General features: G+C 43.7%; 2 protein-coding genes across 6 annotated transcripts; one reads left to right on the top strand and one right to left on the bottom strand.

Annotated features, from left to right (window-relative positions):
- Positions 1-213: 213 nt before the first annotated feature.
- Positions 214-19,244, top strand: acacb (acetyl-CoA carboxylase beta). 5 transcript variants are annotated; one of them, XM_084023897.1, is made up of 54 exons: positions 214-268; positions 1,461-2,022; positions 4,720-4,852; positions 4,941-5,079; positions 5,232-5,341; positions 5,427-5,508; positions 5,589-5,687; positions 5,804-5,913; positions 6,005-6,115; positions 6,196-6,405; positions 6,493-6,663; positions 6,772-6,933; positions 7,013-7,176; positions 7,370-7,520; positions 7,607-7,710; positions 7,805-7,886; positions 7,973-8,118; positions 8,204-8,354; positions 8,447-8,581; positions 8,769-8,915; positions 9,000-9,188; positions 9,281-9,381; positions 9,475-9,563; positions 9,651-9,775; positions 9,860-9,973; positions 10,092-10,205; positions 10,297-10,386; positions 10,472-10,590; positions 11,053-11,076; positions 11,685-11,822; positions 11,918-12,011; positions 12,093-12,200; positions 12,295-12,351; positions 12,569-12,610; positions 12,733-12,952; positions 13,072-13,223; positions 13,422-13,625; positions 13,783-13,938; positions 14,022-14,144; positions 14,228-14,497; positions 14,616-14,713; positions 14,821-14,941; positions 15,153-15,263; positions 15,679-15,822; positions 15,918-16,038; positions 16,126-16,222; positions 16,322-16,418; positions 16,504-16,639; positions 16,739-16,916; positions 17,079-17,191; positions 17,286-17,440; positions 17,554-17,724; positions 17,897-18,033; positions 18,167-19,244. In XM_084023897.1, exons 2-54 carry the CDS (start codon positions 1,469-1,471, stop codon positions 18,291-18,293), a joined length of 7,296 nt encoding a protein of 2,431 aa, XP_083880023.1. In that variant the 5' UTR covers positions 214-268; positions 1,461-1,468; the 3' UTR covers positions 18,294-19,244. The 5 variants fall into 5 exon arrangements, with proteins under 5 accessions (XP_083880023.1, XP_083880022.1, XP_083880024.1 ...); XM_084023896.1 differs by having other exon boundaries at positions 259-280; positions 1,455-2,022; XM_084023898.1 differs by lacking the exon at positions 11,053-11,076 and having other exon boundaries at positions 259-280; positions 1,455-2,022.
- Positions 19,245-19,317: 73 nt separating this feature from the next.
- Positions 19,318-25,651, bottom strand: foxn4 (forkhead box N4). Its single transcript, XM_084023919.1, has 10 exons — positions 25,401-25,651; positions 24,771-24,871; positions 22,256-22,422; positions 21,801-21,916; positions 21,585-21,695; positions 21,334-21,461; positions 21,130-21,226; positions 20,832-21,039; positions 20,335-20,727; positions 19,318-20,234 (listed from the first exon to the last, which is right to left on the bottom strand). The coding sequence occupies exons 2-10, from the start codon at positions 24,848-24,850 to the stop codon at positions 19,984-19,986; spliced, it is 1,551 nt and encodes a 516-aa protein (XP_083880045.1). The 5' UTR covers positions 24,851-24,871; positions 25,401-25,651; the 3' UTR covers positions 19,318-19,983.
- Positions 25,652-26,143: the final 492 nt, after the last annotated feature.

The following is a 26,143-nucleotide window of genomic DNA, read 5'->3' on the forward strand; positions in this document are numbered from 1 at the left end:
TGGGAATCTTTACTATCACTCATTCATCCCATTTTACTCGAATACAATATGGGTCACGGGGTCCAAAAAAAATTTGGTTATTCCTTTTAGCCGTATTTTTCACCACAGCGTAGATCATCTTACTTTTACAAGATCTTCGGCTGGGTTCGTCTTTCATGGGAGGAGCTTGACCCCCCCCTGCACATGTTTACCAACCAGTGAGGAAGAGGAAGAGGTGGTGGGAGACTGACAGAGGGAGAGAGGGGGAGAGACGGGACTGGTGGGACTGGTGGGACTGGTGGTATGTACGAAGCTGTCACGAAGCTCATTTACATCTTAAAAACTACTAACAGCGACGCGGTTCACTTCGTGCGGAGCAGGAGGAGGAGGAACAGACAGCGGAGACTGTAACGTTAGTTCATTTCACAATAATTTAGAAGTGCTTTGGCTGTCCGCTAACTCGCTAGCCTGTTGTTTACTGCGGGCAACAACAACTAACGGCTGAGCGGCGCTGCCCGTTATCCGTAGTGGTCCGAGTAATTAAAGTACTAACCGCCGTTAAAAGTTCCCTTTTATCAGTTTAATCCGGGGTTTGTGTCGCCGACACAAATCGAATTCATAGTTGATCTGATAATACAGGTTCATTTTCTTGTTGGGTATAAAAATGTTTTTAGTTTTAATTAGTTTACTTGGATATCATGTTTTGTTTGAACTACTTTTAGTCTTTTTTTCCCTTTTTTGTCAGGTGAGTTGATGTCTTTGGGGAGAAGTGATTGGTACACCTGTAGGCTGTGTTAAATTCAGTTTGCATATGATAAGACTCCATTTAATCTGTAACATTTTGTTTACATTTGACAGTCGGTTGAGGTCAGCATGGAGCTAAAGTTACCACACTCACTAACGGCCCTCTTATTATTTAGTGGAAGAACTGACGTCTCATTGAAATCATCATGTTTTCATTTTTAATATGACACATGAATGAATGACGCTTTATGAAGAAATTGTCTTTGATACTGTGCTTCATCTGAAAAGTGATGGCTTAGACTTTTCTTTCTTTCCGTTAAAGTCAAAGTGTCTCTCTAAATATCTACATCATTCATTTTTATTTCTTTATTTTTGCGCCTTCCGATGCTGATTAATGCTGTTTGTTTGGTTGTTTGTGCCTCCTCCTCTTCCTCAGGCTTCACTCTCTCAGTGTTGACCTTTACCCCATAAGAAGGAGCCACACTTGGCTCTCACGGCAGCTGTTGCAGACGGGCTGTTTACTGGTCACCGGTTGGTGGGAATGTGTAGGCAGCCAGGCCTTGCTGGTATAGCTAAACATAGCTATCTTGATTTCTTGCTATTGTTGTCGAGTATGAAAGTAACCCACAGACCGTATCTCAGATTACCCAGCATGCTTCTGAACTTGGATCACCTCAAGAGAAATGTTCCTCATCCTCTTATATAATCTCTACTTTTTGCTCTTTTTGCAGTCTCAGGAGGATGAATGGTTCTGTTTGCAGCTTTGGGATTAATCCTATGGATATGGTTGCTACTGCGGAGGATTAATACCAAGACGGTAGCGATGCCCGTGAAAGGAGAGGAATCTCCGTCTGGCTGTGGTCTGCCTGCAGCCGAGAAGGACATGCCTACGACACAGTCCTTTCATCCAGGCGAACACTCCCTGCCAACAGTTCCTTCTACCTCAACACACAATGAGGATACCAGTCCTCACGCCAGCAGTGCCTCTGGGGGTCTTGCAGCTAAAACAGTGGACATGGAGGGTCCGCAGGCATCCTCTGATGTAAATTCAGAACTGTCATCATTGCGAGCGAACGCCCAGAAACCTTCCAAAACCAAGGTGCCAATGCTCCGCTCAAGGTCCGACATGAGGGAACGTCTCAAGTTCGTACTGGGGGCGTCCGAGGATAACTCTTCAGATGAGGAAACTCCGGTCACCAAACCTCCAAGCGGTGCATCTCAGCCACCGGCCTCCGCCCCCAAATCCTCTCGCCAGCAGGCATCCTCTTCAGGGCCACAGTCCAGCTCGTCAGGCATGAAGTAAGGCATCGTTTCTATAGAAGTGCATTTAATGTTGATTACTCCATCATGTGACTGCACACAGGTGAAAAGCCTCGTCTGGATGTTGGGAATGTGTGACATAAACGTGGAAGCATCTCATTCACGTCAATGATTAGTCTAATATTAGGGGTCTCATATAAACTGGGTTGTTTTATTGGTCTAGCATATTCTATCATAAATCTGTTTGGCCATGTTGGTGACATGCCGTTCTGCCCTTGCTCCGCCAGCTGTGTCTTATCACTTTACCGCATGGTGTTGACCTGTGTTATTGTCGCATGCCAAACACCCTCCGACTCTATTATTGGAACAAGGGCCTGCACCAAACGACTTTGAAAAGTGTGGTGTGACTGAAGGTCGCAGCAACAACGCATGCATGACCTTTAAATATACAACAAATCTGTGTAGTGGAGGGTTATTTTTTTTTAATCTCCAGCGATGGTATCGGATATGAATCGTATCATATGGTCATGAGACAGAGAGGTTGATCGGTGCACACAGCTATATGCTTGGCGTGACATGCATAGTTGGATTGATTTAGCCACATCCACACAGCTATGTGTGCTCGCAGGACATGCGGGAAGCTTCGTGGAAATCTCAGCTTTAGAATCCTGCTGAGGAACAGTTTTGCAGCAGAGGAAGATGCACTTTTGAAAAATGTAATGTATGAAAAATATATCTATTTGTACATGTCTGGCTTTTCATGTCCAAAAACTTTGGCTACAGATTTTGCCTGGTTAGTAGTAGCTTTCGTTTTTAAATGCAGTAGAATGAAATGTCTTGTTCTGCTCCTGGCCTTGCCTCTTTGTATATTTAGAAGAAGAAGCCTGTTTCTTGTTTGAAGATCTGTTGCAAATGTGGGAGGGGAGAAGTGAGGCCCCTTTGTTTTGATCTAGTTTTGCTAATAAATGGCATTAGAGTAGGCCGTATAATGGAGGAAAAACGGCTGTCTTAACTCGTTCCCATATCTCTGAAGGTAAGCGTTATTAAAGGTCATTGTAATTTAATACCTTTTGCTGCAGTGTTTATTTTGTGCACAGTCACATGCTTATGTTACAGCTACAGAAATAATGAATACATGCATAATTACCTTCTACTGGAGCAACTTCTGCAGACATGTTTGTGAACAAGGAGGCTTGTCCTTACTCATGAGCCTCGCTCGTGTGGCCATGTAACAGAACAGGGCTTGTCTTGGCACACATATGTTTGAGGAAATAAGAAAAAAAACAAAAAACATTCCGACAATGTGTCCCCTCTCGGAGGGAAGTGGGAGACAGACCGCTTGTATGAAACAGTAAAGTAATAAGCCAAGAAAACTACATCATGTTTGTTAATATATACACCTTGGTTGGTTCAGTAAAGTATGCATTCAAAATACCTCCCACCTCATGTCTTGGAAAAGGACCAGAAAGTGGATAAACATTGCACTGAGCTTCAAAAGGTTATCAAAAAAAGAGCTCGGTAACAGAGTGCAATCTATGTTTCCTGAGCAATATCGGAGTTAAGTTTAAAGTTCATATCGGCTCAAACAAAATTGCACTCCAACTTTACAATATCACATACTGATGCAATCCAGTCTCTCCGTGATATCTCAACATGGGACCGAACAAGGTATGAGACGGCACAAAAATATGCTTTGCTTTTGTTGTCTTATTGTAAGCATTCTTCCAAAAATGTTGTTGTAATACTGGTGTTGTTTAAATGATAAAGGATTTCATAACTTAACTACCGGTAACCTTTTTTTTCTAGAATCTGAAGTCAAATCTGACGATGTTTCACTTTTGTAACATAAACATGTAGCTTTTGATTCTAAAACCAAATGTGATTAGATGATTAAATTGACGTTGATGTGAAGTGACACCTTTCTTTGGTCATGGAGCCTGAAGGGAAACTCTCGTAGACTCCAGTGAACTTGATAATTATTATCAATGACCACATGGTATAAATAACCTTAATGTACGTCACAAATAAGCTATCTCTGAACATTTGCACAAAATGAGAAAGCTTTCACCCCATAATTTTAAATTAACGCTGATAGTGCGTTTGGACTTTACATTATTAATCACCCATGATCATTAAAAGGCAGAAGCAATGAAGTATATAGATGCAAAATGGAAGCTCTGCTACTTGCAGAAACTGCCAGGTATCACAAAGACTAGCCTGGCGAGTTGACTTGAGAACTTTTTGAATATTTCTAAATATGTAAATATTGGAAACAGCCGACCGAGGTAACACACCTGCAAACTGGTCACCTTTTGGCTACAGTCACCTTTTTTATGTCAACCAGGGTAGTAGAAGTGAATGAAGAGGGTTTTAGTTTTGCATGTTGTCACCTTTTTCACTTCTCCAGAGTTTGTAGGTCTGAAGTCATGTATGAATGCATCATTCTGACGACGCACCATGAAGAGCAGTTGCACGGTGTTATTTTGTAGATAACAGTCTCTTTGCCTATAGAGGAGAGAGACTGAACTTTGACTTGGGCTTTTGATTTTCAGTGCGGTTGTTCCCTTGTTGTTGTTGCTTTCTTACCTGGTTTGATCTGACGGTGTGAAGGTCGACCTGCAGCCCGTAGCTCCCTGGATTATTTGTTTCACTAATACGTGGAACACAATTCACCCAGATAATTGTGTTGTGCTGTGTAATCGGCCAAGAGAGCTTACCATGACTTTTCCACTCCAGGCCTAGCATGTCTGGTCTTCACTTGGTCAGAAAAGGACGTAAACACAGAAAGATGGATTTACAGAGGGACTTCACTGTGGCTTCTCCTGCGGAGTTTGTCACCCGATTTGGTGGCAACCGTGTCATCGAAAAAGTAAGAATCCAACTCTTTCATGCTTATGGACCATTGCAGCATATCTGTCTTCAACGCTTCCACAAGTGTTTTCTGTTTTCTGTTGCAGGTACTGATTGCTAACAACGGTATAGCTGCAGTCAAATGTATGCGTTCTATCCGTCGCTGGTCCTACGAGATGTTTCGCAACGAAAGGACCATCCGTTTTGTCGTGATGGTAACCCCTGAGGACCTGAAGGCTAATGCAGGTCATTGTAATCATGATACTTATCCATATTTATTACCCAGCAGCAGCTATCGCCAGCAAGTGACATAGAAAGTGAAAATACCCAGCATGACCTGAAAGCTTGTACTGAATAATACATGATCAAATGTCATATGTTGCTCTTTTCCCTTGTAGAATACATAAAAATGGCAGACCATTATGTGCCTGTTCCCGGTGGGCCCAACAACAACAACTACGCCAACGTAGAGCTAATAGTGGACATCGCTAAAAGGATCCCAGTACAGGTACTCTTTGGTATTTAATGTATTTTCTCTTTATCTACATGTTGATAAAAATCTGCTAAATGACCGTGTGTGTCACTACTAACAGGCTGTGTGGGCTGGTTGGGGTCATGCCTCAGAAAATCCCAAACTGCCCGAGCTGTTGGACAAAGCAGGAATATCGTTTTTAGGTAAAAAATCCAGTCATTTTTATCATATTTTTATGATTCACACCTGCGTCAGATCTCATTGTTAACTGACTTTGTTTTAGGGCCATCCAGTAAGGCCATGTGGGCTCTAGGGGATAAGGTGGCTTCTTCCATCGTGGCTCAGAGTGCTGACATTCCCACACTACCATGGAGTGGATCAGGTGATGCTTCACCTCCTGCACTGTCTCAGTTCACATCATGTATAATAATAACGCAAACTCTTTTCAGTATTTGTCTGTGTTTCTGTGTCCTATCCTTGTGTGTCGTGGGGCTCCAGGTCTGAGAGTGGACTGGGAAGAGAATGACCAAATCCTGGGCAATGTAATCAGTGTTCCTCCAGAGGTCTACACAAAGGGCTGTGTACTTGATGTAGACGATGGGCTGGCAGTAAGCATATTTAGCAAGTCATCATAATAATATCTTGTTGGCTTCTTTATTTCTTTTGCTAAGTAATGTTGTATATGTCGTTTCCTTGCAGGGGGCTGAGATAATTGGTTATCCTGTTGTTATCAAGGCCTCTGAGGGGGGAGGTGGAAAGGGGATCCGGAAAGTAGAAAGTTCTGAGGATTTTCCAAGTCTCTTTAGACAGGTTTGATTACATTTCTATTTCTACATTTTAATTTGATGTAATTCTTACAGCTAAGGAGTTACGTTTTCTTTCGAGTGCAGGTTCAGGCAGAGGTACCTGGCTCGCCCATCTTCATCATGCAGCTGGCTCAGCATGCAAGACACCTCGAGGTTCAGATACTGGCTGATCAGTATGGAAACGCCATATCTCTGTTTGGACGGGACTGTTCTATCCAGAGGAGGCACCAGAAGATCATAGAGGAGGCTCCTGCCACCATAGCGGCTCCCTCGACATTTGAGCAAATGGAACGGGTGGGTTTACGTCACCACGTGTACTTATTTTCCCACCATAATTAACTTGGTTGAGACTTGACATTTGGTCTCCTCTTTGTCACCCAGCATGCTGTGCGACTGGCCAAGATGGTGGGCTATGTGAGTGCGGGTACCGTGGAATATCTTTTCTCTGAAGACGAGAGTTTCCATTTCCTGGAGCTGAATCCTCGCCTGCAGGTGGAACATCCCTGTACAGAGATGATCGGAGATGTAAACCTGCCAGCTGCTCAGCTTCAGGTAAAAGAAGAAGAATTATACCTCAGCGACAGAACAAAGAATTCTCTTGCAGTTAAGACTGTAGCCAGAGATCCAGTCCTTCAATTTGAACCGTTTCATCTCCTATAGATTGCGATGGGCATCCCCCTTCATAGACTTAAGGACATCCGCTTGCTTTATGGAGAAGCTCCATGGGGTGACACCATCATTAACTTTGAGACTCCAGACTGCATGCCAAGTCCAAGAGGGCATGTCATAGCTGCACGGATCACCAGTGAGAACCCCGACGAGGTAGAGCTCAATTTCACCGCTTTTGTCACGTTATTTTGATTTGCACCACTGACTCGTCATCCCCCGTGCTCACTTCCAGGGGTTCAAGCCCAGTTCTGGCACCGTGCAGGAGCTGAACTTCCGCAGCAGTAAAAACGTCTGGGGTTATTTCAGCGTGGGGGCCACTGGAGGCCTGCATGAATTTGCAGACTCCCAGTTTGGACACTGTTTCTCCTGGGGAGAGAACCGCGAGGAGGCCATCTCGTAAACCTCTTTCTTTTTTCCACAAATGATTGCATGATATCGGATCTTTAGCAAGTAGAGCTTTGTAACTGCCCATCATATTTATACTGAATGTTGGTTGATGTATTATTATGATATAATATGAAGTTGAAAAACATCTAAATCTCATAGTATACATGTGTGTACTAGGTGTGATATTTGGCATGTGCTTCAGGAACATGGTGGTGGCTATGAAGGAGCTGTCTATCAGAGGTGACTTCAGGACCACAGTGGAATACCTCATTAAGTTACTGGAGACGGAAAGCTTCAGAAACAATGACATCGACACCGGCTGGCTGGATCATCTCATTTCAGAGAAAGTGCAGGTAGGAGACTGAAGACTGAAGACTGTCCAATCAATACACGACTAAGTACTTTGTTTATTTCATGAAGCCCTGTGCTCTGCCTTCAGGCGGAGAGACCAGACACCATGCTGGGTATTGTTTGTGGAGCTTTGCATGTTGCTGATGCGAGCTTCCAAAAGAGCATGTCTGACTACCTGCATTCACTGGAAAGGTTAGTCGACACGGTCCCCTCTTATTACTGTCTCACTACAATTCTCTCACTGTATGTTTATATCATTTACTTATTAAAACGACTGCATCCATAGAGGCCAAGTTCTGCCTGCGGACACTCTCCTCAACTCTGTCAATGTGGAATTGATATATGAAGGAGTCAAGTTCTGCCTCAAGGTATCTGCTTCATTCCCCTCACATGATCCTTGTTTGACTCCTCCTACCTTTTTTAATCAATAAACGCTCACTTCTGCTACTTGCAGGTTGCTCGCCAATCTCCAACAACTTACGTCATCATGATGAACGACTCCAACATTGAGATCGATGTCCACCGGCTGAGTGACGGTGGCCTCCTGCTGTCCTATGACGGCAGCAGTCACACCACCTACATGAAGGAGGAAGTGGACAGGCAAGATCTCTTGAATCTTTAGATCTCGTTTCATCTGTTTGTTTTGTTTTTACTAATTTCTGCCCAATTAATACATTCCCCTCAGCTACCGCATCACTGTTGGCAACAAGACTTGTATATTTGAGAAGGAGACAGATCCCACGATGCTGAGGTCGCCCTCTGCTGGTAAACTGCTGCAGTACATCATTAACGATGGAGACCACGTTTTGGCAGGAGACACCTATGCAGAGATCGAGGTGAATGTGACAGATTTTGGTAACATTGATTTGTTGTGGCATGCTGTGTCTGTGTTGTTTTTATTGACTGGCTGTTTGCACTGTGGTTTCAGGTGATGAAAATGGTGATGGCGTTGACCGTGCAGCAGTCTGGTTGTGTCCAATTTGTCAAGAGACCTGGAGCCGTTCTGCAGCCTGGCTGTGTGATGGCACGTGTAGACTTGGATGACCCCAGCAGTATACACCGGGTACATTTATTTATTGAACATTATTCTTATTTTCTTTTGATTCTTAGCTAAAAAGTGTCAAATTAGCATTTTTGGTGCATTTCATGTGTTTATTGTTAGTCGTTTAAGTTCTGCCTGGTCAACAAATGATTATATTCCCATGTTTTAATTGTTAACCTCTTCTTTCCTGTTTCACCTCCTGTCATAGGTGGAGCTTAACACGGCCATACTGCCACCCCAGCAGCCGCTGCCCATTGTTGGAGAAAAGCTGCACCAGGTGTTTCACTCTGTGCTGGAAAACCTGATTAAAGTCATGGAGGGCTACTGCCTTGAAGAGCCCTTCTTCAGCAGCAAGGTGCACAGCAGGCTGTCTGCCGCTACAGATTCTCCAATGATATCATCAGTCTTATTAAGCATATGTGCATGTTCATGTCTGCAGCTGAAACAGTGGGTGGCTACTCTGATGAGGACCTTAAGGGACCCCTCGCTGCCGCTGTTGGAACTCCAGGAGATCATGACGAGCCTGGCGAGCCGCATTCCTTCCAGTGTGGAGAAAAATATCCGTAAAGTCATGGCCCAGTACGCGAGCAACATCACCTCCGTCCTCTGCCAGTTCCCCAGCCAAAGGGTGAGAGATGCTGATGCACCGTGACACACTGCTGGTTGCAGTCGTGAACGTTCTTAATGTAATCTGATGAAGTCTCTCCTCATTTCTTCCAGATTGCTAATATTCTAGACAGCCATGCAGCAACCTTGCAGAGGAAGACTGACCGAGAAGTGTTCTTCATGAACACTCAGAGTATTGTTCAGCTGGTACAAAGGTTTGCTTCTTCCTTTTTTTCTCAGATGCAGATTGTAATCAGTGCGATCACTATTGCATTGATTTACACATGATTTGAATGTCTCTGGATCAGGTACCGCAGTGGAAGCCGTGGTTACATGAAGTCCGTTGTCCTCGATCTGCTGAAGCGATACCTGCAAGTAGAGATACAGTTTCAGCAAGGTGACATTAATACACATAAGTCTAAACAAGGTTTTTTTTTTGTTTGTCAAATCTAACACATCATTTTACTCCTGTTATCACAAACAGCCCACTATGACAAGTGTGTTATCAACCTACGAGAGCAGCACAAGCCTGACATGAGTCCTGCGCTGGAGTACATCTTCTCTCATGCTCAGGTCTCCAAGAAGAACATCCTGGTCACAATGCTCATAGTAAGGCCTCAACACCGGCATGCGTCAATGAAACAATCCTCCAGCACTTATGTTTCAGTGAAAGACACGTTGTACTCTGTGTAGGACCAACTGTGTGGAAGGGATCCCACACTAGCAGATGAACTGATGGCCATTCTGAACGAGCTCACGCAGCTTAGCAAGATGGAGAACTCGAAGGTGGCCTTGAGAGCCAGACAGGTATCGACTGAGGCTTGTCAAAAATGTCTTAAACTTCAAGAAATGATGCACTTTTGTTCAATCAGGTTATTCCATCAATATAGATTTTTATAGTATTATATTTGTAAATGTGTCATAGGTCTTGATTGCATCCCATTTACCATCGTATGAACTGAGGCACAACCAGGTGGAGTCCATCTTCCTGTCAGCCATTGACATGTATGGGCACCAGTTCTGTCCAGAGAACTTGAAGGTTAGCCTTGTGTGATAAAATGTCCTCGTAATCATCGTTGTTTAGCAGCTTGAATGTCATATTAATATTGTTTTTTTTTTCTTTGACACAGAAACTCATTCTCTCAGAAACCTCCATTTTTGATGTTTTGCCCAATTTCTTCTATCACTCCAATCCAGTTGTCTGCATGGCTGCCTTGGAGGTACACCCATGGGATATACGCCTTCCTTCTTATGCATTTTTATGTCTTAGTTAGTGATATTCACTTCCTCTGCCTTGACTTTCAGGTGTATGTGCGCAGAGGTTACATCGCCTATGAGCTGAATAGCATCCAGCATCACAAGCTGCCGGACGGAACGTGTGCTGTAGAGTTCCAGTTCATGCTGCCATCTTCACATCCAAATAGGTAAAAACTTTCCTTCACAAAACTTCACTGAAATTACTTTAAATAACACATTGTTGCCTAAATTACAGGAAAATCTCTTCCACTACCAAAACTGGACAGATTTGCGTCGGCATCAGAGGCAGAGCAGGATTTCATCTCACCAATTAATCAGACTTTTTAATATTTTTACATAAAATGACTGAAAAACATTCAGCCGTCACCGTTCTTCTTCATGAAGTTGACCTGATACAGCAATAAACATGAATAAATAGTTATCCTGTCCTCAGTGGTGCACGTGGAGAGTCTATAAACTGCTTCTGGCTAACAGTGAATGCAAACCGCTTCTACCCACTGACATGGCTTTAATGTGATTGTGCACAAAGCATCTTGTTGATTCCTTTGCTCTAATCCTCGTGCCTTGAGGTAGAGGTACAGTTTGATCATCCACTGCTAATATTCACCTGTCAAATCATCTGATTTCAGAGGGAGCAACCCTACTCTGAACAGGTAGAGTAACGCTCCTCCCAACGAGCCAAACCACCCGATACCCGTGTGTATGTCTCACAGCAATGCATGCTGAACGCACCGTGTTGCTTCTTTCCTTCTGCCCTATGAAACCGGAACCATTTGCTTCAGGACTCCTCTAACAAGTCCTTCTGAATTCACTTTTTAGCTGCGCTTCTCCATATGTTTTTGTTGTGGTTGCTTTGCAAAGCAAGAGCTTTTTGAGAGGTTCATCTTTTAATTTATTTCATGTTCCTCTTAGAAACTTCAAGCCTTAGATTTTGGGGAGCCTTTATTCTCCGGCAGCAGACTTTGATTCTTGATTTGCAACTCTCAATCAGATACAGTAACAATTGCTCTTGTTAACAATAATTCATAATCCCTTTCAATTCATGACATGACATGTGCCTATCAACTGGGTGTCATTATAATTGGATACGAGGGTGATCGTGATTGCTTTTTGTCAAATAAGTGAGAACATCCAGACTTGCTTTTGTTGCTCTCTGTATGAATATTTGTACTCTTGGCTGTTTTTTTTTTGCAAAAGTAAACCTCCCTATGTGATCATTCACTGATCTGTCTTGCTGTCCCTGTCTGTGTGTCTTTTTCAGGGTTCCCGTGCCGGTGAGTGGAAGCCACTTTAAAATGAGGCGGCAGAGCAGTGAGCTCTTCCTCGAGGGAGCCTTGTCGCCACCCTGCCAGCGCATGGGCGCCATGGTGGCTTTCCAGTGTTTTGACGACTTCAAAAGGTCACTTTTAACTTGATTCCTTTTATTTATGTATTAATGGAAGTCAAAGCAACAATACCTTATTGCATGTTGAAGTGTTTCTGTTTCTTTTGCAGGAACTTTGATGAAGTTCTCTCCAGCTTTGCAGAACCACTCTTGGAGAGTTCCCAGTTCTCAGAGTCCTGTCTTTTTGAGGAAGATAATTTCAAGGTGAGCCACTGCCGTATGAATAAAAAAGGCTGTTTTCATCTGTATCACTACAGCCACCGTATTCCCCTCCAACCCTCACAGAACACGCGGGAGAACCCGATCCACATCATTAACGTGTCCATAAAAAACGCAGACACAGAAGATGACGACGCCCTGGTTACAGCGTTCACTGCCTTTACCCAGTCAAAGGTCAGCTGGCTTCTTAACTCATGATTCTCATGAATGTGGCGTATTGTGTCTTTTATTATTGAATGAAAATTATGTTTTTGTTGATTTTTTACAGAAAACCGTCCTCTTTGAATATGGAATCAGGAGAATCACATTTTTGATTGCACAGAAGGTAAGTCTAATCAGTTGATACTGTGCTATATATGGCAACTAAGTCATTAATTAATAGTATAAGAGAGCATATAATTGGCTAATATCCATATCAAATTTTAAACATAAGCTTAGCTGTACTTTCATGTTAAACTATGGCAGTTCATACCTTTTAATGAGTACACATTTACTCTGAAAATACACTTGCTTGGTAGCTGATTATTCAATCATTTCAACAGAGAGAATTCCCCAAGTTCTTCACTTTCCGAGCTAGAGATGGGGTAAGTGTTTCTTCATAGAACATGTCATTGTTGAACTGATAATGAGATCGCAGGTAGTGGATAAGTTGATATGCTGCTGTCTGAGGAGGTGCTGAGCCCTCCATTCGTCTCCCTCCTCTCAGTTCCAGGAGGATCGCATTTACCGTAATCTGGAGCCGGCTTTAGCGTTTCAGCTGGAGCTCAACCGCATGAGGAACTTTTACCTGACGGCCGTTCCCTGCGCCAACCACAAGATGCAGCTGTACCTCGGTGCTGCTCGCGTTCAGGAGGGAGCTGAAGTCACAGACTACCGCTTCTTCATACGAGCTATTATCCGCCACTCTGATCTCATTACGAAGGCAAGTGGAGCCACTGGAAATGACACCTTATGGATTATTTAAAATAGACATCGTTTGTACTTTGTTTTTTATATCGACTGTTTTCCCAAGAATTTAATTTTATTCTTATACACAACCAGGAAGCCTCCTTTGAATACCTTCAAAATGAAGGAGAACGTCTCCTGTTGGAGGCCATGGATGAGTTGGAGGTGGCCTTCAGTAACACCAGTGTCCGCACAGACTGCAACCACATCTTCCTCAACTTCGTCCCCACTGTCATTATGGACCCCTCCAAAGTCAGTGTCTAGCACGTATATTATACACTCGTATAAGTAGTATTATTCATGGCTGCATACAGTTCTTCTTCATGTCAATTTACATTTGTCTTAGATGTCTTTTCATGTTTCCTTAGACATTAATATGACTTATTCATCTACCAGTTTGATCTGTCAGTGCTCTTTTTAAGCATCTCTGTCCCCGTTTGGGACCCTCAGATCGAGGAGTCTGTTCGCTCCATGGTGATGCGCTACGGCAGCCGTCTTTGGAAGCTGCGGGTCCTGCAGGCTGAGCTGAAGATCAACATCCGTTTGACACCAACTGGGAATGCTATACCTGTCCGCCTGTTTCTCACTAATGAGTCTGGCTATTACTTGGACATCAGCCTGTACAAGGAGGTCACCAACCCAAGTTCTGGAAGGGTGAGGACAGCGCATAGAGTTGGTCCCCTTTTAAGCATTTTGTGAAATGAAATTTGATGCACAAGATGTGGTGTGTGGCAGGAGTTTTGTTCTGTGTGTTTTTTTTTTTATGGTTGCATCTTCATGGTTCAATTAATGACTTATTTCTCTTTTTCAGATCACGTTCCAGGCTTATGGAGATAAGCAGGGTCCTGTACAGGGCATGCTAATCAACACTCCGTATGTGACCAAAGACCTGCTGCAGGCCAAACGCTTCCAGGCTCAAACTCTCGGGACTACGTACGTCTATGACTTTCCTGAGATGTTCAGACAGGTACAGCTAACTCACTGAACCAGGTTTATTACATATTTAGTTGTTCTTAAGATGTCCGACTCATTCTGAAAATATCCCTGAAGGCACTGTTTAAGCTGTGGGGTCCAGGAGACAAATGCACCAAAGATGTGATGATGTGCACCGAGCTGGTTCTGGACCCTCAAGGTCGGCTTGTGGAGATGAACCGTCTGCCTGGAGACAATGATGTAGGACCCTTTTTTTTAGAGCCGTCAGTTTGTTCTTTCTCAACGTGCTGATGCTAATGATCACTATAACCATTCTTCACCAGGTGGGAATGGTTGCCTTCAGGATGAAGATGAAGACTCCAGAGTACCCAGAGGGCAGAGACATTATTGTCATCTGCAACGACATCACTCACATGATCGGCTCATTCGGTCCTCAAGAAGACGAGCTGTTCCTCAAGGCTTCCGAGTTGGCTCGGGCCGAGGGCATCCCCCGCGTTTACGTCGCAGCCAACAGCGGAGCACGCATTGGCCTCGCCGAAGAGATCAAACACATGTTCCAGGTGGCCTGGATTGACCCCACTGACCCCTACAAGGTGACTCCTGAAATGTGTTTCTCCTAATATTTGCATTATAGCAAAGGAAATGACCACAGGGAATACTGTATATGAATGGTTGGTTTTCTTATTATTGGTTATTTCCATTTCTCTGCAGGGTTTCAAGTACCTCTACCTGACACCGCAGGACTACACACGTATCAGCTCCACCAACGCTGTTCACTGTCACCATGTAGAGGAGGGTGGAGAGTCCAGGTAACATACATCATGGGTTGTTCTCATAAAGTAGCAAGTTCAGCTTTTTAAAAGGTTTGACACTCTTATTAATGTCAGTTTCTCTTGTTCTATATCACTGCTAACAGATACATCATCACTGACGTTATCGGAAAGGATGAAGGCCTCGGGGTCGAGAACCTGCGAGGTTCTGGCACCATTGCTGGAGAATCCTCTCAGGCCTATGAGGAGATTATTACCATTAGTATGGTGAGAATGTGGAATTTATTTCTCTGAGATTAAAGTAAAGCCCATGGGTAACCCATTGGCTCAGCATGTACTAAGGGCTAAGTCCTTACTGCAGCAGCCCCGGGTTCAAGTCTGACCCTTTTGCTGCACGTCACACCCCTCTCACTCCCCTTCTCACTCTAACACTGTCCTCTCCATCAATACAAGAAAAACCCATGTGATCCTCCAACAGGTGACGTGTCGTGCTATTGGAATTGGAGCCTATCTGGTCCGTTTGGGACAGAGAGTGATTCAGGTGGAAAACTCTCACATTATCCTGACTGGAGCAGGTGCTCTTAACAAGGTTAGTTTGCTTAATAAATGTCACTGTTATTGTTGAATAGAAAATATTCAGAGTGATTAGAATAAACACATTTGTTTGAACCTCGTCCGTCCATGGATCTGCACTGTTTCCACATCTGTGGGCCCATAGAGACTTAACCCCGCCTCCCAGCTGCTTGTTCCCAGGCTCATTCACATGAATGAATGGAGGAAAAGAACTCTGGATTCAGCTATTAGCTTATTTTAGGACTATTTACATGTTTGTATTACTGTGACCCTAATTATCATCTGAGAGATAAACAAACTATACTGCATATTGTCGCTTTAACACTTCTTTATTAAATTATATGTGTCAGGCCCGATGGACTTGCTAATTGTTTGGTCAGTTTAAAAAACAATCCCTGACCCTGGTCATTGAAGTCCCTGTTTGTGTCCAGGTTTTGGGCAGAGAGGTGTATACCTCCAACAACCAGCTGGGAGGGATCCAGATCATGCACAATAATGGAGTCACACACACCACCGTGCCAGATGACTTTGAGGGCGTCTTCACCATCCTCCAGTGGCTCTCCTACATGCCAAAGGTTTCACTGGACTGAAGATCTTGTAGTGTGGCTTTTAGTGTGATAAAAGTAATAACCCTTCAGATCACTAACTACAGTTCCTCTCCTCCTCCCAGAACAAACACTCCCCTGTGCCCGTCATATCAACTGCAGATCCAGTCGACAGGGAAATAGATTATACTCCTACAAAAGCACCGTACGACCCCCGCTGGATGCTGGCTGGGAGACCTCACCCCAGTGAGTCTTAAGACGGGATTTAAAACTTCTGAAGGTGTTGTATTTCATAATCAACTTTGCAAATTTGATTTTTTTGTCCGCATTTAGCTGTGCGAGGTGCCTGGCAGAGTGGATTCTTCGACCAAGGCTCTTTCATGGAGATCATGGAGTCTTGGGCTCGGACGGTGGTGGTGGGCAGAGCACGGTAAATCTGTTTCCACTCAATGTACACACTCGAAAAACATTATACATGTTTTTATAAAGCTTACACTTAAATCGTTATTTTACTGTTGAATGAAAACAGGTTAGGAGGAATTCCCCTCGGTGTCATTGCTGTTGAAACACGCACAGTTGAGTTCACTGTCCCAGCGGATCCAGCAAACCTGGATTCAGAATCTAAAGTGAGTTAATGTCACCACATGTTTATGATTAAATGTTACATCACAGGACTTCACCTCAGTCCATGTATTTGTGTGTTCACGTCAGGTTCTGCAGCAGGCCGGCCAGGTGTGGTTTCCAGATTCAGCCTTTAAAACAGCCCAGGCGATTTGTGACTTCAACCGGGAACGTCTGCCTCTCATGGTGTTCGCCAACTGGAGGGGCTTCTCTGGTGGAATGAAAGGTAATGGATGAATACTCAACTTTGCAGACAGACTGTACGAAATGCAAGATTGTTTTGTTATTAAATAAAAGATTCTGTTTTTTTCCCCATTTTGCCCAGATATGTATGACCAGATACTGAAGTTTGGTGCCTACATCGTGGACGCCCTGCGTGGTTTCCATCAGCCGGTTCTCGTGTACATCCCCCCACATGCTGAGCTGAGAGGAGGGTCGTGGGTGGTGATAGACCCCACCATCAACCCACTGTGTATGGAGCTCTATGCAGACAGGGAAAGCAGGTACATGAAGAGATCATGTATTTTTAAATGGTTACTCTACGGAGTTCCCAACCACAACATCAGTGTGTGTGTGTGTGTGTGTGTGTGTGTGTGTGTGTGTGTGTGTGAGAATAATCTACCTTTTTGTTGTCTCCCTGTTGCTGTTTTGCTTTGTCTGTCCAGAGGTGGTGTGCTGGAGGCTGAAGGTACCGTGGAGATCAAATTCAGGAGGAAGGACCTGCTGAAGACCATGAGAAGACTAGATTCAGTCTATGCTAGTCTGGTCGATCAGCTTGGTAAAAAGCTATTTCTCTCTCAACATCACTTGAATTTATTTTCCCTTTTAATTACCGTACAACTCACTCAGTCACTCACTTCTGTTTTCATTAGCTTCCCCTGAGTTGGCTGACAAACAGTGCAGAGAGCTGGAGTCAAAGCTCAAAGCCAGGGAGGAATTCCTGTTGCCCATCTACCACCAGGTGGCAGTGCAGTTTGCAGATCTCCATGACACCCCAGGGAGGATGCAAGAGAAGGGTGTCATCACTGTGAGTGTGCACTTAACAAATACTCTAATGTCATAACTGTTATATATGTTATAAAATAATATATGTGCAACATTAGATGCAGAGAAATGAACTTGCTTTTCACCTCTTGAAAGGACATTTTGGATTGGAAGAATGTGCGGACCTTTTTCTACTGGCGTCTGCGTCGGCTCCTGTTGGAGCAGGTGGTGAAGTGTGAGATTCTGCAGGCCAACAAGGACCTCAGCGACGGACACATGCAGTCCATGCTGCGACGCTGGTTTGTTGAAATAGAAGGAACAGTCAAGGTATGTCGGGCTAATGGGTCACATGGCTGTGGGTCCTAAAAAGCTAATCGGATGATTTAGTCTTCAACCTGTGTAAAACAACCACCGCAAATCATGTCGTTGGTTTTGTTTTTGAGCGCTTCATTGTTGAAACTGTTTAGAGATTTAAAGGAGCTTCTGTCTGCTGATCCAGGCTTACCTCTGGGATAATAACAAAGCGGTAGCTGAGTGGCTTGAGAAGCATTTAAGCAAGGAGGATGGCACTCGATCAGGCATCCGAGAGAACATCAAGTACCTGAAAAGAGAAAACACTTTGAAACACATCCGCAGGTATGGCAATCTTAAATCATCTATGACAATTAAAGCAAAGAGATGATCTGTTGGGTCCAGCCTATAAGTGAAACCTCACAGAGACGTATGCTGGGCTTGGCAGGGTAATCTAATGACCCTCTTGTGTTTCCAGCCTTGTGCAGACCAACCCTGACGTAGCCATGGACTGCATCATCCACATGAGCCAGAACATCACTCCATCCCAGAGGGCCACGCTCTCACATATGCTTGCAACTATGGACAGCACCAACACCAGCTAAGCTGAGGAGCTTCATCAGGTTATTTTCTAGTTGATTGCACTGTATAGGTAAAGAGGTGGGAAATTCACATTTTTTTAAAGAGTTATAATTGAGGCACAAAGTGAGTTATTCTTCAGCGGTCACACGACGACTACGGTGTCCGTCTGTTGTAAATATTGTTGTATGGCGTCGTGATCCGTTCCACTCTTGACTGACATGCAGAGATTGTCCTTTACATTTGTGAGGTAAGCAGTCAGTCAGTTAAGCTGCTCGGTCCAGAAACGTTCTAGTTCACATTTCACTGGGCTTTATTTGCACATAATAGTTGCACTTGCTCTCTCTACTCTATTGAGGCCGGGGCTGTAAAAAACGTCATAACTGACTCTATATTTAGGTGCTGGTTGTCATGTTCAATTAAATGTATTAAATAGGGAGTTTGAGTTGAATTTTGAATGTAGTTTGGACAATTGATCGGTGCTTTCAAATAAAACAAGTCTTATTTCTGAACCAAAAAATGGGCAAGTCTGTTGCATTTCTGCATTGACTAAAAAAAAAAAATACTTTTTTTTACCAGTATTGTAATGCATAAATGCAAATTAAGAAGTAGGTACATTTTTCTTTTTTACTAAGAAGTATTATAGACTCAGTCGTCCATCTTTTCATTGTCACTTTCAGTCTGTTCATGTGTATCTACGTTTGCTGTTGTGTTTTGTGTGCTAAGACAATGTTATGGATGGAGATACTGCCACACCCTATGTGATTTTTTCCTTTCGTTTTTGTTGGTATATCTGTGATCTAATGCAGTAATTCTTAAGACTCAGGTTGGACAATAATCGCCAAAGTGGTCCCCCAAGTGATGGCTTAATTTGCCTCGCCGTTGATCAAAAAGTGGTATTTAATTTAAATGTATATAAACTCTGTCCTGAAACTTGTATTCTACTGAAGACTGTTAAATAAATGTCATTGATATATTTTTTTGCAAAAGAAACTTCTTTTATTCACCCATTCAATTTTCATTATGATCAAATTAATGAACATAATAAACATCCGACTTCTAGACATGTTAATCACATGTGTAAAATCTGGATTACTCACAGTGTTGGCACACACCGGCATTTTGGAATGAAGAGGGTAAATACAGTCGGAAAAAAAAAGCTTTTCTGTGGCGATAGCAGTTTGAAACATTCAAATATATACAGCAAAAGATTGATGGAGTCATCACCTTCTCCAGCTGCCTTTTCATAAATATAAATAAAACATCACGGCAATAATTACTAGCACAATACAACAGACAAGAGACAGGGAGCTACAGTGGTGGGGCTTTAGAGTAGAAAAACTGGCGGATGCTAACTTACACATACATCTCCACATCGAGTCTTTGTACTCATACAGACTTTGAGTCTTTGCTTGGCAAAGCTAGATATTTTCAGTCTCGCATGCTTTCTTTCTTACGGCCACCTGTTTATTCATCAGCAGTTTCAGTTCCTCATGAGCAGTTTTCTTGTGGGCTGTAAGTGAAACGATTTTCTAACATCCTTCTCCAAGTAGTTCCCAGCTGACTGTAGAAAAGCAGTGTGATTTCTAAGTTTAGGAGCACAAAAGAAACCAGAATTCAGACTTTGACATCAGTCTCCTTCAGTTGACATCCACAGATATCCACGGGCGGTTGAAGGAATCGGGGGTAGACTCTGCTGGAGACAGTCCAGCTGCTTTATAACAGGGCGATGGGCTTGCTGTTGGCTGGCGCGCCCATGTACTGGGAGGACAGGTGATCCTGGGAGGTGTAGGAGGCGTAGAGGCCTGTCACGTGCACGTCTGACAGCGGCATGTGCGCTCCAGCGGAGACGGGAGTCAGGTTGGTGGTTCCCAAGTCACAGTCTGATAGTCGGAGGGGGGAGTTACTGAATGTACCCAAAGCATCCAGGTTAAAGCTGTCGTCCTTCATTTCCTCCCACAGATTACCTGAGCAGATAGATGGAGAGGTTAGTGGAGAAACGCAACAACACTTGAATTATTTGGCAAGCTAAAAAACAGCGATGGCACTTAAAAGAAATGTATTTACCTTGAAGGGCAAAGTCCATGATGCTGGGGTCCAACGCATCCACCTCTGTGTGTGTATCGCCATGCACGCTGTAGAAATCGTCCGGCGGCTTGCTGGAGTGCTGGGCGAGTGGACTGTGGCATAGGTCGGGGACCGTGTGGAGGGGAGGTGTCTGGGCCGGGGCGGGGGACATGGGGGCCAGGCGGGCCTGAGCGTGGAGCTGGGCCTGCAGCTGGTGGTGCTGGTGCATGGGTAAACAGGGCAGAGACAGTGTGACTATTGGCTGAGGCTGCATCTGGGCTGGGATGGCCAGCGGTAGGCCAGCGGGGCAGCTGGGCAGACGGGTCATGCCGGGTTCTAAGGCCTTACGTCGGCAGTTCTCTGGGCGGTCTGTGATCAGTTTGTCCAACTCATCTGCAGGAAAGACACAGATTAGACAAGGTGGAAACATGACATCAGGGTTTGATGACTTGTTGCCTTTTGGAGCAGTAGGCCTTCTAACAAAATACATTTCTAACCAGGGTTAGCCATGCTGCGGCGGATGGCTGGTAGGTCCTTGCGTTTCCACTTCTGCATCTCTTCCTCCATCTTGTCAATTTTGGCGGGGTTCAGCGCCCACAGACAGCCCTTACGGGATGAGCTGCTCGTCTTGTTCTCCACTTTCTCAAAGCATTTGTTTAAGGACAGGTTGTGTCTGACTGAGTTCTTCCATCCATCAGGTGCAGTCTGCAGGGATAGAAACGGTGTGAAATGAGTCACTCTCTATTAATATTACAGAAAAAGGACAGAAAGTTGCATGCAGTTTGACTATCGCACCTTGAAATAAGGGAAGTGTTCCTTCATAAAGCTATAGATCTCGCTGACTGGGAGGCTGCCAGTTTTGCTGTTCTTCAGAGCCATAGCAATCAAACAGCTGAAAGAGAAAAAAATCATTATTTGAATGTAGTTAAAAGCAGAGAAGGTAAAATACAACAAAGATAATAACATTATTATATCTTAGCTGCATATGTGATATCTGACCTGTAGGAATAGATTGGCTTGGGGAAGGACTTAGGCTGCAGCTCCTGGTCTTGTGGAGCCAGACGAGGTTGTGTGAATAAACTTTGGTTGTTGAAAGAGACATTACTATAAAGTCCACCAGTTGAACACTATGAGAAAAAGGGAGAAAAGAATGAGGAACTTCATCATTTGCATTTATTTATTGGGACCAATTTAGTTTTTATGAAGTAGCATTGGTCCATGTATTTGTATTTGTATGTATGTATTTGTACCTGTTGTCCAGTTTGGGTTAGAGAGTAGACCTGCTGGGGCGTCGGCTGGTAGACTGAGGTAGGGCACTGGTATCCCGGAGAGGGCAGCCCATTCATGGAGAATGGAGACATCTGTTAAGCAGGAAAAATGATATTTGTCATGCAGCGCTATAAAACATAACATGCACATGTTCTTCTCTTTATTTATGTATTTATTTGTTTGCTGTTAAAACTCACACTTCCGCTGTGGGTGTTGATGATGCTGATTCCCAGAGGGCTGTGCTGCATGTTGCTCTGCAGGTGAAGCATGGAGCCTTGACCCGCTGTCATCGCAGTCATGTTGCCCAGCTGAGCTGTGAGACGGAGCAGCCAGATTATTATTAGATTATAAGAGTGTTGAAAGTGTTCAATATAGCGTCTGTGGATTCTAAGAAACCCTTTCATTGTTTTATGTTATTTTTTCAATTTTAATTATTTTTCAACTATCCAAATGGATTAAACTCTGAGATTAACTGTCTCTATGTTTTTAGTGAAGAACAATAGCAAAATCATCAATATTGTATTGATCATTGGTCTTCTTTTGTTCTAAAACTAGTCCATAAATCCAGAAGAATCCAGCAGTTGTGGTTCATCCAATCAGAGAGATGATGCGGTTTTTGAATGTTGCACTGTCCCCCTCCCTGTCACCTCACCTGTCTGTTGCTCCAACAATCTGCCCTGGGAGGGCCCGTTAGTGTGGCCCCGGCCATCAGCCATCTGCTGTAGTCGGGGCACGTCCACAGAGGTGAGCCATGACAGAGACTGCAGGTCCCCAGGGAGGTCCTCCTCCCTCAGCTGGGAGGGGTCCGTGGTCAGAAGCCTTCGGGAGAGAAGGGGGGGGTGGGGGGGTTAACACGACACACACAAGTGGAATTCAAATCCAAACACTTGATGGGACATTTTGTCCTTCAAAGTCGAAACCACCCTAATGAGTGTGAATGTGGGCAAACAGAGATGAAAGCTGCTCAGCGGAGCTGTGTATTAGCCATGCCGTCCAGGATTTACCATAAGTAGATTAACTACAAGTATGATTTAACAGGGACGGTTTTAATCAACAGTGAGGGAGTCAAGCTTTCCATTCAGAGTAAATCATCTGTTGAGATTGTTGTTTTTTTTTCTCGGCACACTGATCTTTGTTTTTCTCAAAGTAAATAGTTCCCCGCCCTTTTCAAACACGATGAAAACAAATTATACAAAACAAAAAATAAATGTATTAATTTAATTTATTAGTGCAAAAAAGCATTTTAATTTTATGTAGCATTCTTTTTTTTTTACGCAAACATATTTTCAACCCATCATTTTATAAATGTTGTGCTATAAAGTGGATAAAATGTATGCTTTCTGTTTAACCAGCACACTGCCAGCACCAATCAGCATTACGTCTTTTATGTGGCAAGTCTCCAAGAGAAAGAAAAGAAAAGAGAGGAATCCTCTTGAATCCTCTCCAGTCTCCTGCACACACACACACACACACACACACACACACACACACACACACACACACACACACACACACACACACACACACACACTTACTGTGCAAGGGTTTCGTAATTGGGGTCGCTATGACAACACATACTATTCAGTTAGGGTCTGTGGACAGTGTAGGAGTACAACCCCCCTCCCTTACACACACGCACTAAATCTCCTAATAAAAAAAATCAACCCTGAGTCAGGTGACCACAGTCTCGCCTTACACCATTGGCTGAATCATAAGTAAACAACGCATGAGATCGTTTGAAACATGGGACAGCAGCACATGTTCCCCGCAACAGTTGGTGTTGTCTATTGAAAGATGATCACCTATTGTGTCCCAAACGACAAATCTGCCCAGTGGCACGTGGCCCCATTGTCTTCCCCAGACCCTTCCTTGATTGTCTCTGTCGTTTCTTTTCTTTACACAGCCCTTGCATTAATCTGTTGGAATGACAGCCCTCACATAAGAGGGACAAATAGGATGCCATCTGCTTCCCTGTCCCTTTCCAGCCTCTATCCTCACCCCAACCCCCCCACCACCAGCACCCCCCCCCCCCCCCCCTCCCCTCCCCTCGGGCCAGAGGGGGTGCAAATGTTGTTTGAGGTCAGAGCCCTGTGTCTGCCGTCTGAATAAATGACATCATTGCAGCCAGAAATCAGCAGCACACGTCCTCAAACACCTTGCATGCGCCAGTAAATGGTTTGGAGTGATCACCCTTTTGCAGCAGGTGGCATTGGGAAGTTTAACACCCTGCAAAGTGTCACGGTATCTCAGCCGGAGTTTGAAGTTCAGTGTCGTAGCGTTTGTGAGACTGACTCTCATTCTTTTTTCTCTGCCTTGCTGCTGAGAGTTTTCTCTCACTTCTGACAAACAATCGGAGAGTCTATGACTGATTTTTTTTATTTTGTATTTATTTATTTATTTATTTTCTTTTCCTATAGCTGGTCTTTTACACTTTTGTTTCACATATCTATTCAAGGTTGCAATTGTCCATTATAAATGTCCATTATAAATGTCCATTAAGATCCAGAGGAGTATTCCCACCTCCCCTCCTCTCTCCCGACCAGAATGACCGTAGCAATTGTTCGCTGATGCAAAACATGTTGAGCTGGTGTCTCTGTGTATCATCCAAGTCTTCCCAGAGGTTCAACAACACTATATTGCACCTCCTCCTCCCTCCCTCCCTGCCTCCCTCCCTGCCTCCCACCCTGCCTCCCTCCTTTTCTAATTGGGAGCCACTTGTGCATACTGGTGACCCAGAGCGCCCGTCTCCCCCTGAGCCGGCAGGCCAAGAGGCTCAGGCTCTCCGTGTGCCGACAGCGGGAGTGTAAACAGAGCTGATGGTTTCTGACAGATCCATTCAGACTGAAAATCATTTATTCTTCAGGATTTTTTTCCTCTCTGTCCTTTTTTTTTCATGAAACCCCCCATGCACAAAAAGAGCTGTCCATCTACCTTTAGATAAAACACAGTGAGGTTAGACAGTTTGTTCCATGACCATTTGGGAAAACGCCTTGAAGTGTTTGATTCATTAAAATATGCCTTTTATTTATTGAGGCGTCACAGATTTGATCCCGAGTGTTTTTGACAATATGCAACCAAAAATAACATGTTGTTTAATGCGAGGAGGTTCTGTAACTCGAGCCCAGATAGAACTGAACATATACTGCGTGTTAAGTCACAAGGCTTACCTGTAGTCCTGTGGAGACGGATGATGCCCAGCATTCTCAATGATTCCTGACATCCTGGATGTAATTCCACCTTCTATCATTTCCTGGGATATGTGGTACCACTGCAATGCAATAAACACACTTTAATTTATCATCCCAGTGAGTTTTCAAGATATACAGGCTATATAGAAGACATTATTACAATATTCATAACATTACTTCAAATGATCTTCTTCGTTAAATAAGCCTTTAAACATTTCAAATACAAATGTAAGGTTCAAGGAACATTACCTACAAGAATATACAAATATAAAAAAAATAAATAGGAGTATACACTTTTCTATTTGGCATCAATGTGCCTTTGTTGTAGCTGAAGCACATTTTACAGTGTAAATGTTTTTTAATCCTTACTCTCACTAATTAAATTCCATACAAAATACACAGAATAATAAAGCTTGTATTCAATAACCATCCAGATAAATGTTTACATAGCAGTAGGTCACATTGGATCACGTTTGAATTCAGCCTGTACAGAGAAATCCTGGTTAAAGTCTAAAAAAACGATAAAAATGTCAATACTCCCATGAAAACCAACAATCCTAGAAAGACGGATGCAGAAACAGAGAATAATGATATTTCAAAAAAATTCACCTGTTTTGGATGATATTGTTGAATGTGTGAGCCGGTCGCGAGCCCCTGTACTGTATTTCACCGTGTTGCACTTGATTCTCCAAAAACCGTTTTTAAATTTCCCTCTCTGGAGCTGTCCAGCGCTCGGACATGCGCAGTGGAGATTTTTCAACAGAGCTCCCAGTCGCCCGGGGGGCAGGAGGATCCCATGAGTTTGACAGCTGCTGTTAATGCAGTGCCGGTTAACAGTAGCGACCACATCCACACCAGCCGCAGCGAGGTGGAGATTTTAACTCTCTTTAGGGGCTTCCGTAGTGCGCTGCTGCGCTGCATCCAACACGTTTAATCTGCATTCACAGTCAGGTCGTACCGCATCCACGCACTGTAGTCCTCGTATTATATGTTGATTAAAGAGATTAGAAAAGGGAAGCTCCTGTTTGTCCCTCCAGTGGCACACAGGTGCATCTCAATAAAACATAAAATATCTGAATCAGGCCTCAATCTTGCTGAGAATATGTATATTAGTTAACAGCAAAAAATGTTGATTTAAAAAAAAATATTAACCAGATTAAACGCAGTAAAGTCAACACAAAAACACAAATTTACCCCCCGCCCAAAAGTAAGGATACGCATTAAATCTCCACTATGTATCCTCCTGTCAGGTTATTCCCAGTAAGCTCCCTCCATCGGGTCTAAGACGATGTGAGTCGCTTCTTGTGTTGGCATCTGTGTATGAGAGTGTGAACTTTTTTTTTTTTCTCCAA

The sequence above is a fragment of the Eutrigla gurnardus genome, assembly GCF_963514095.1.
Source record: "Eutrigla gurnardus genome assembly, chromosome: 13".
Lineage (NCBI taxonomy): Eukaryota > Metazoa > Chordata > Actinopteri > Perciformes > Triglidae > Eutrigla > Eutrigla gurnardus.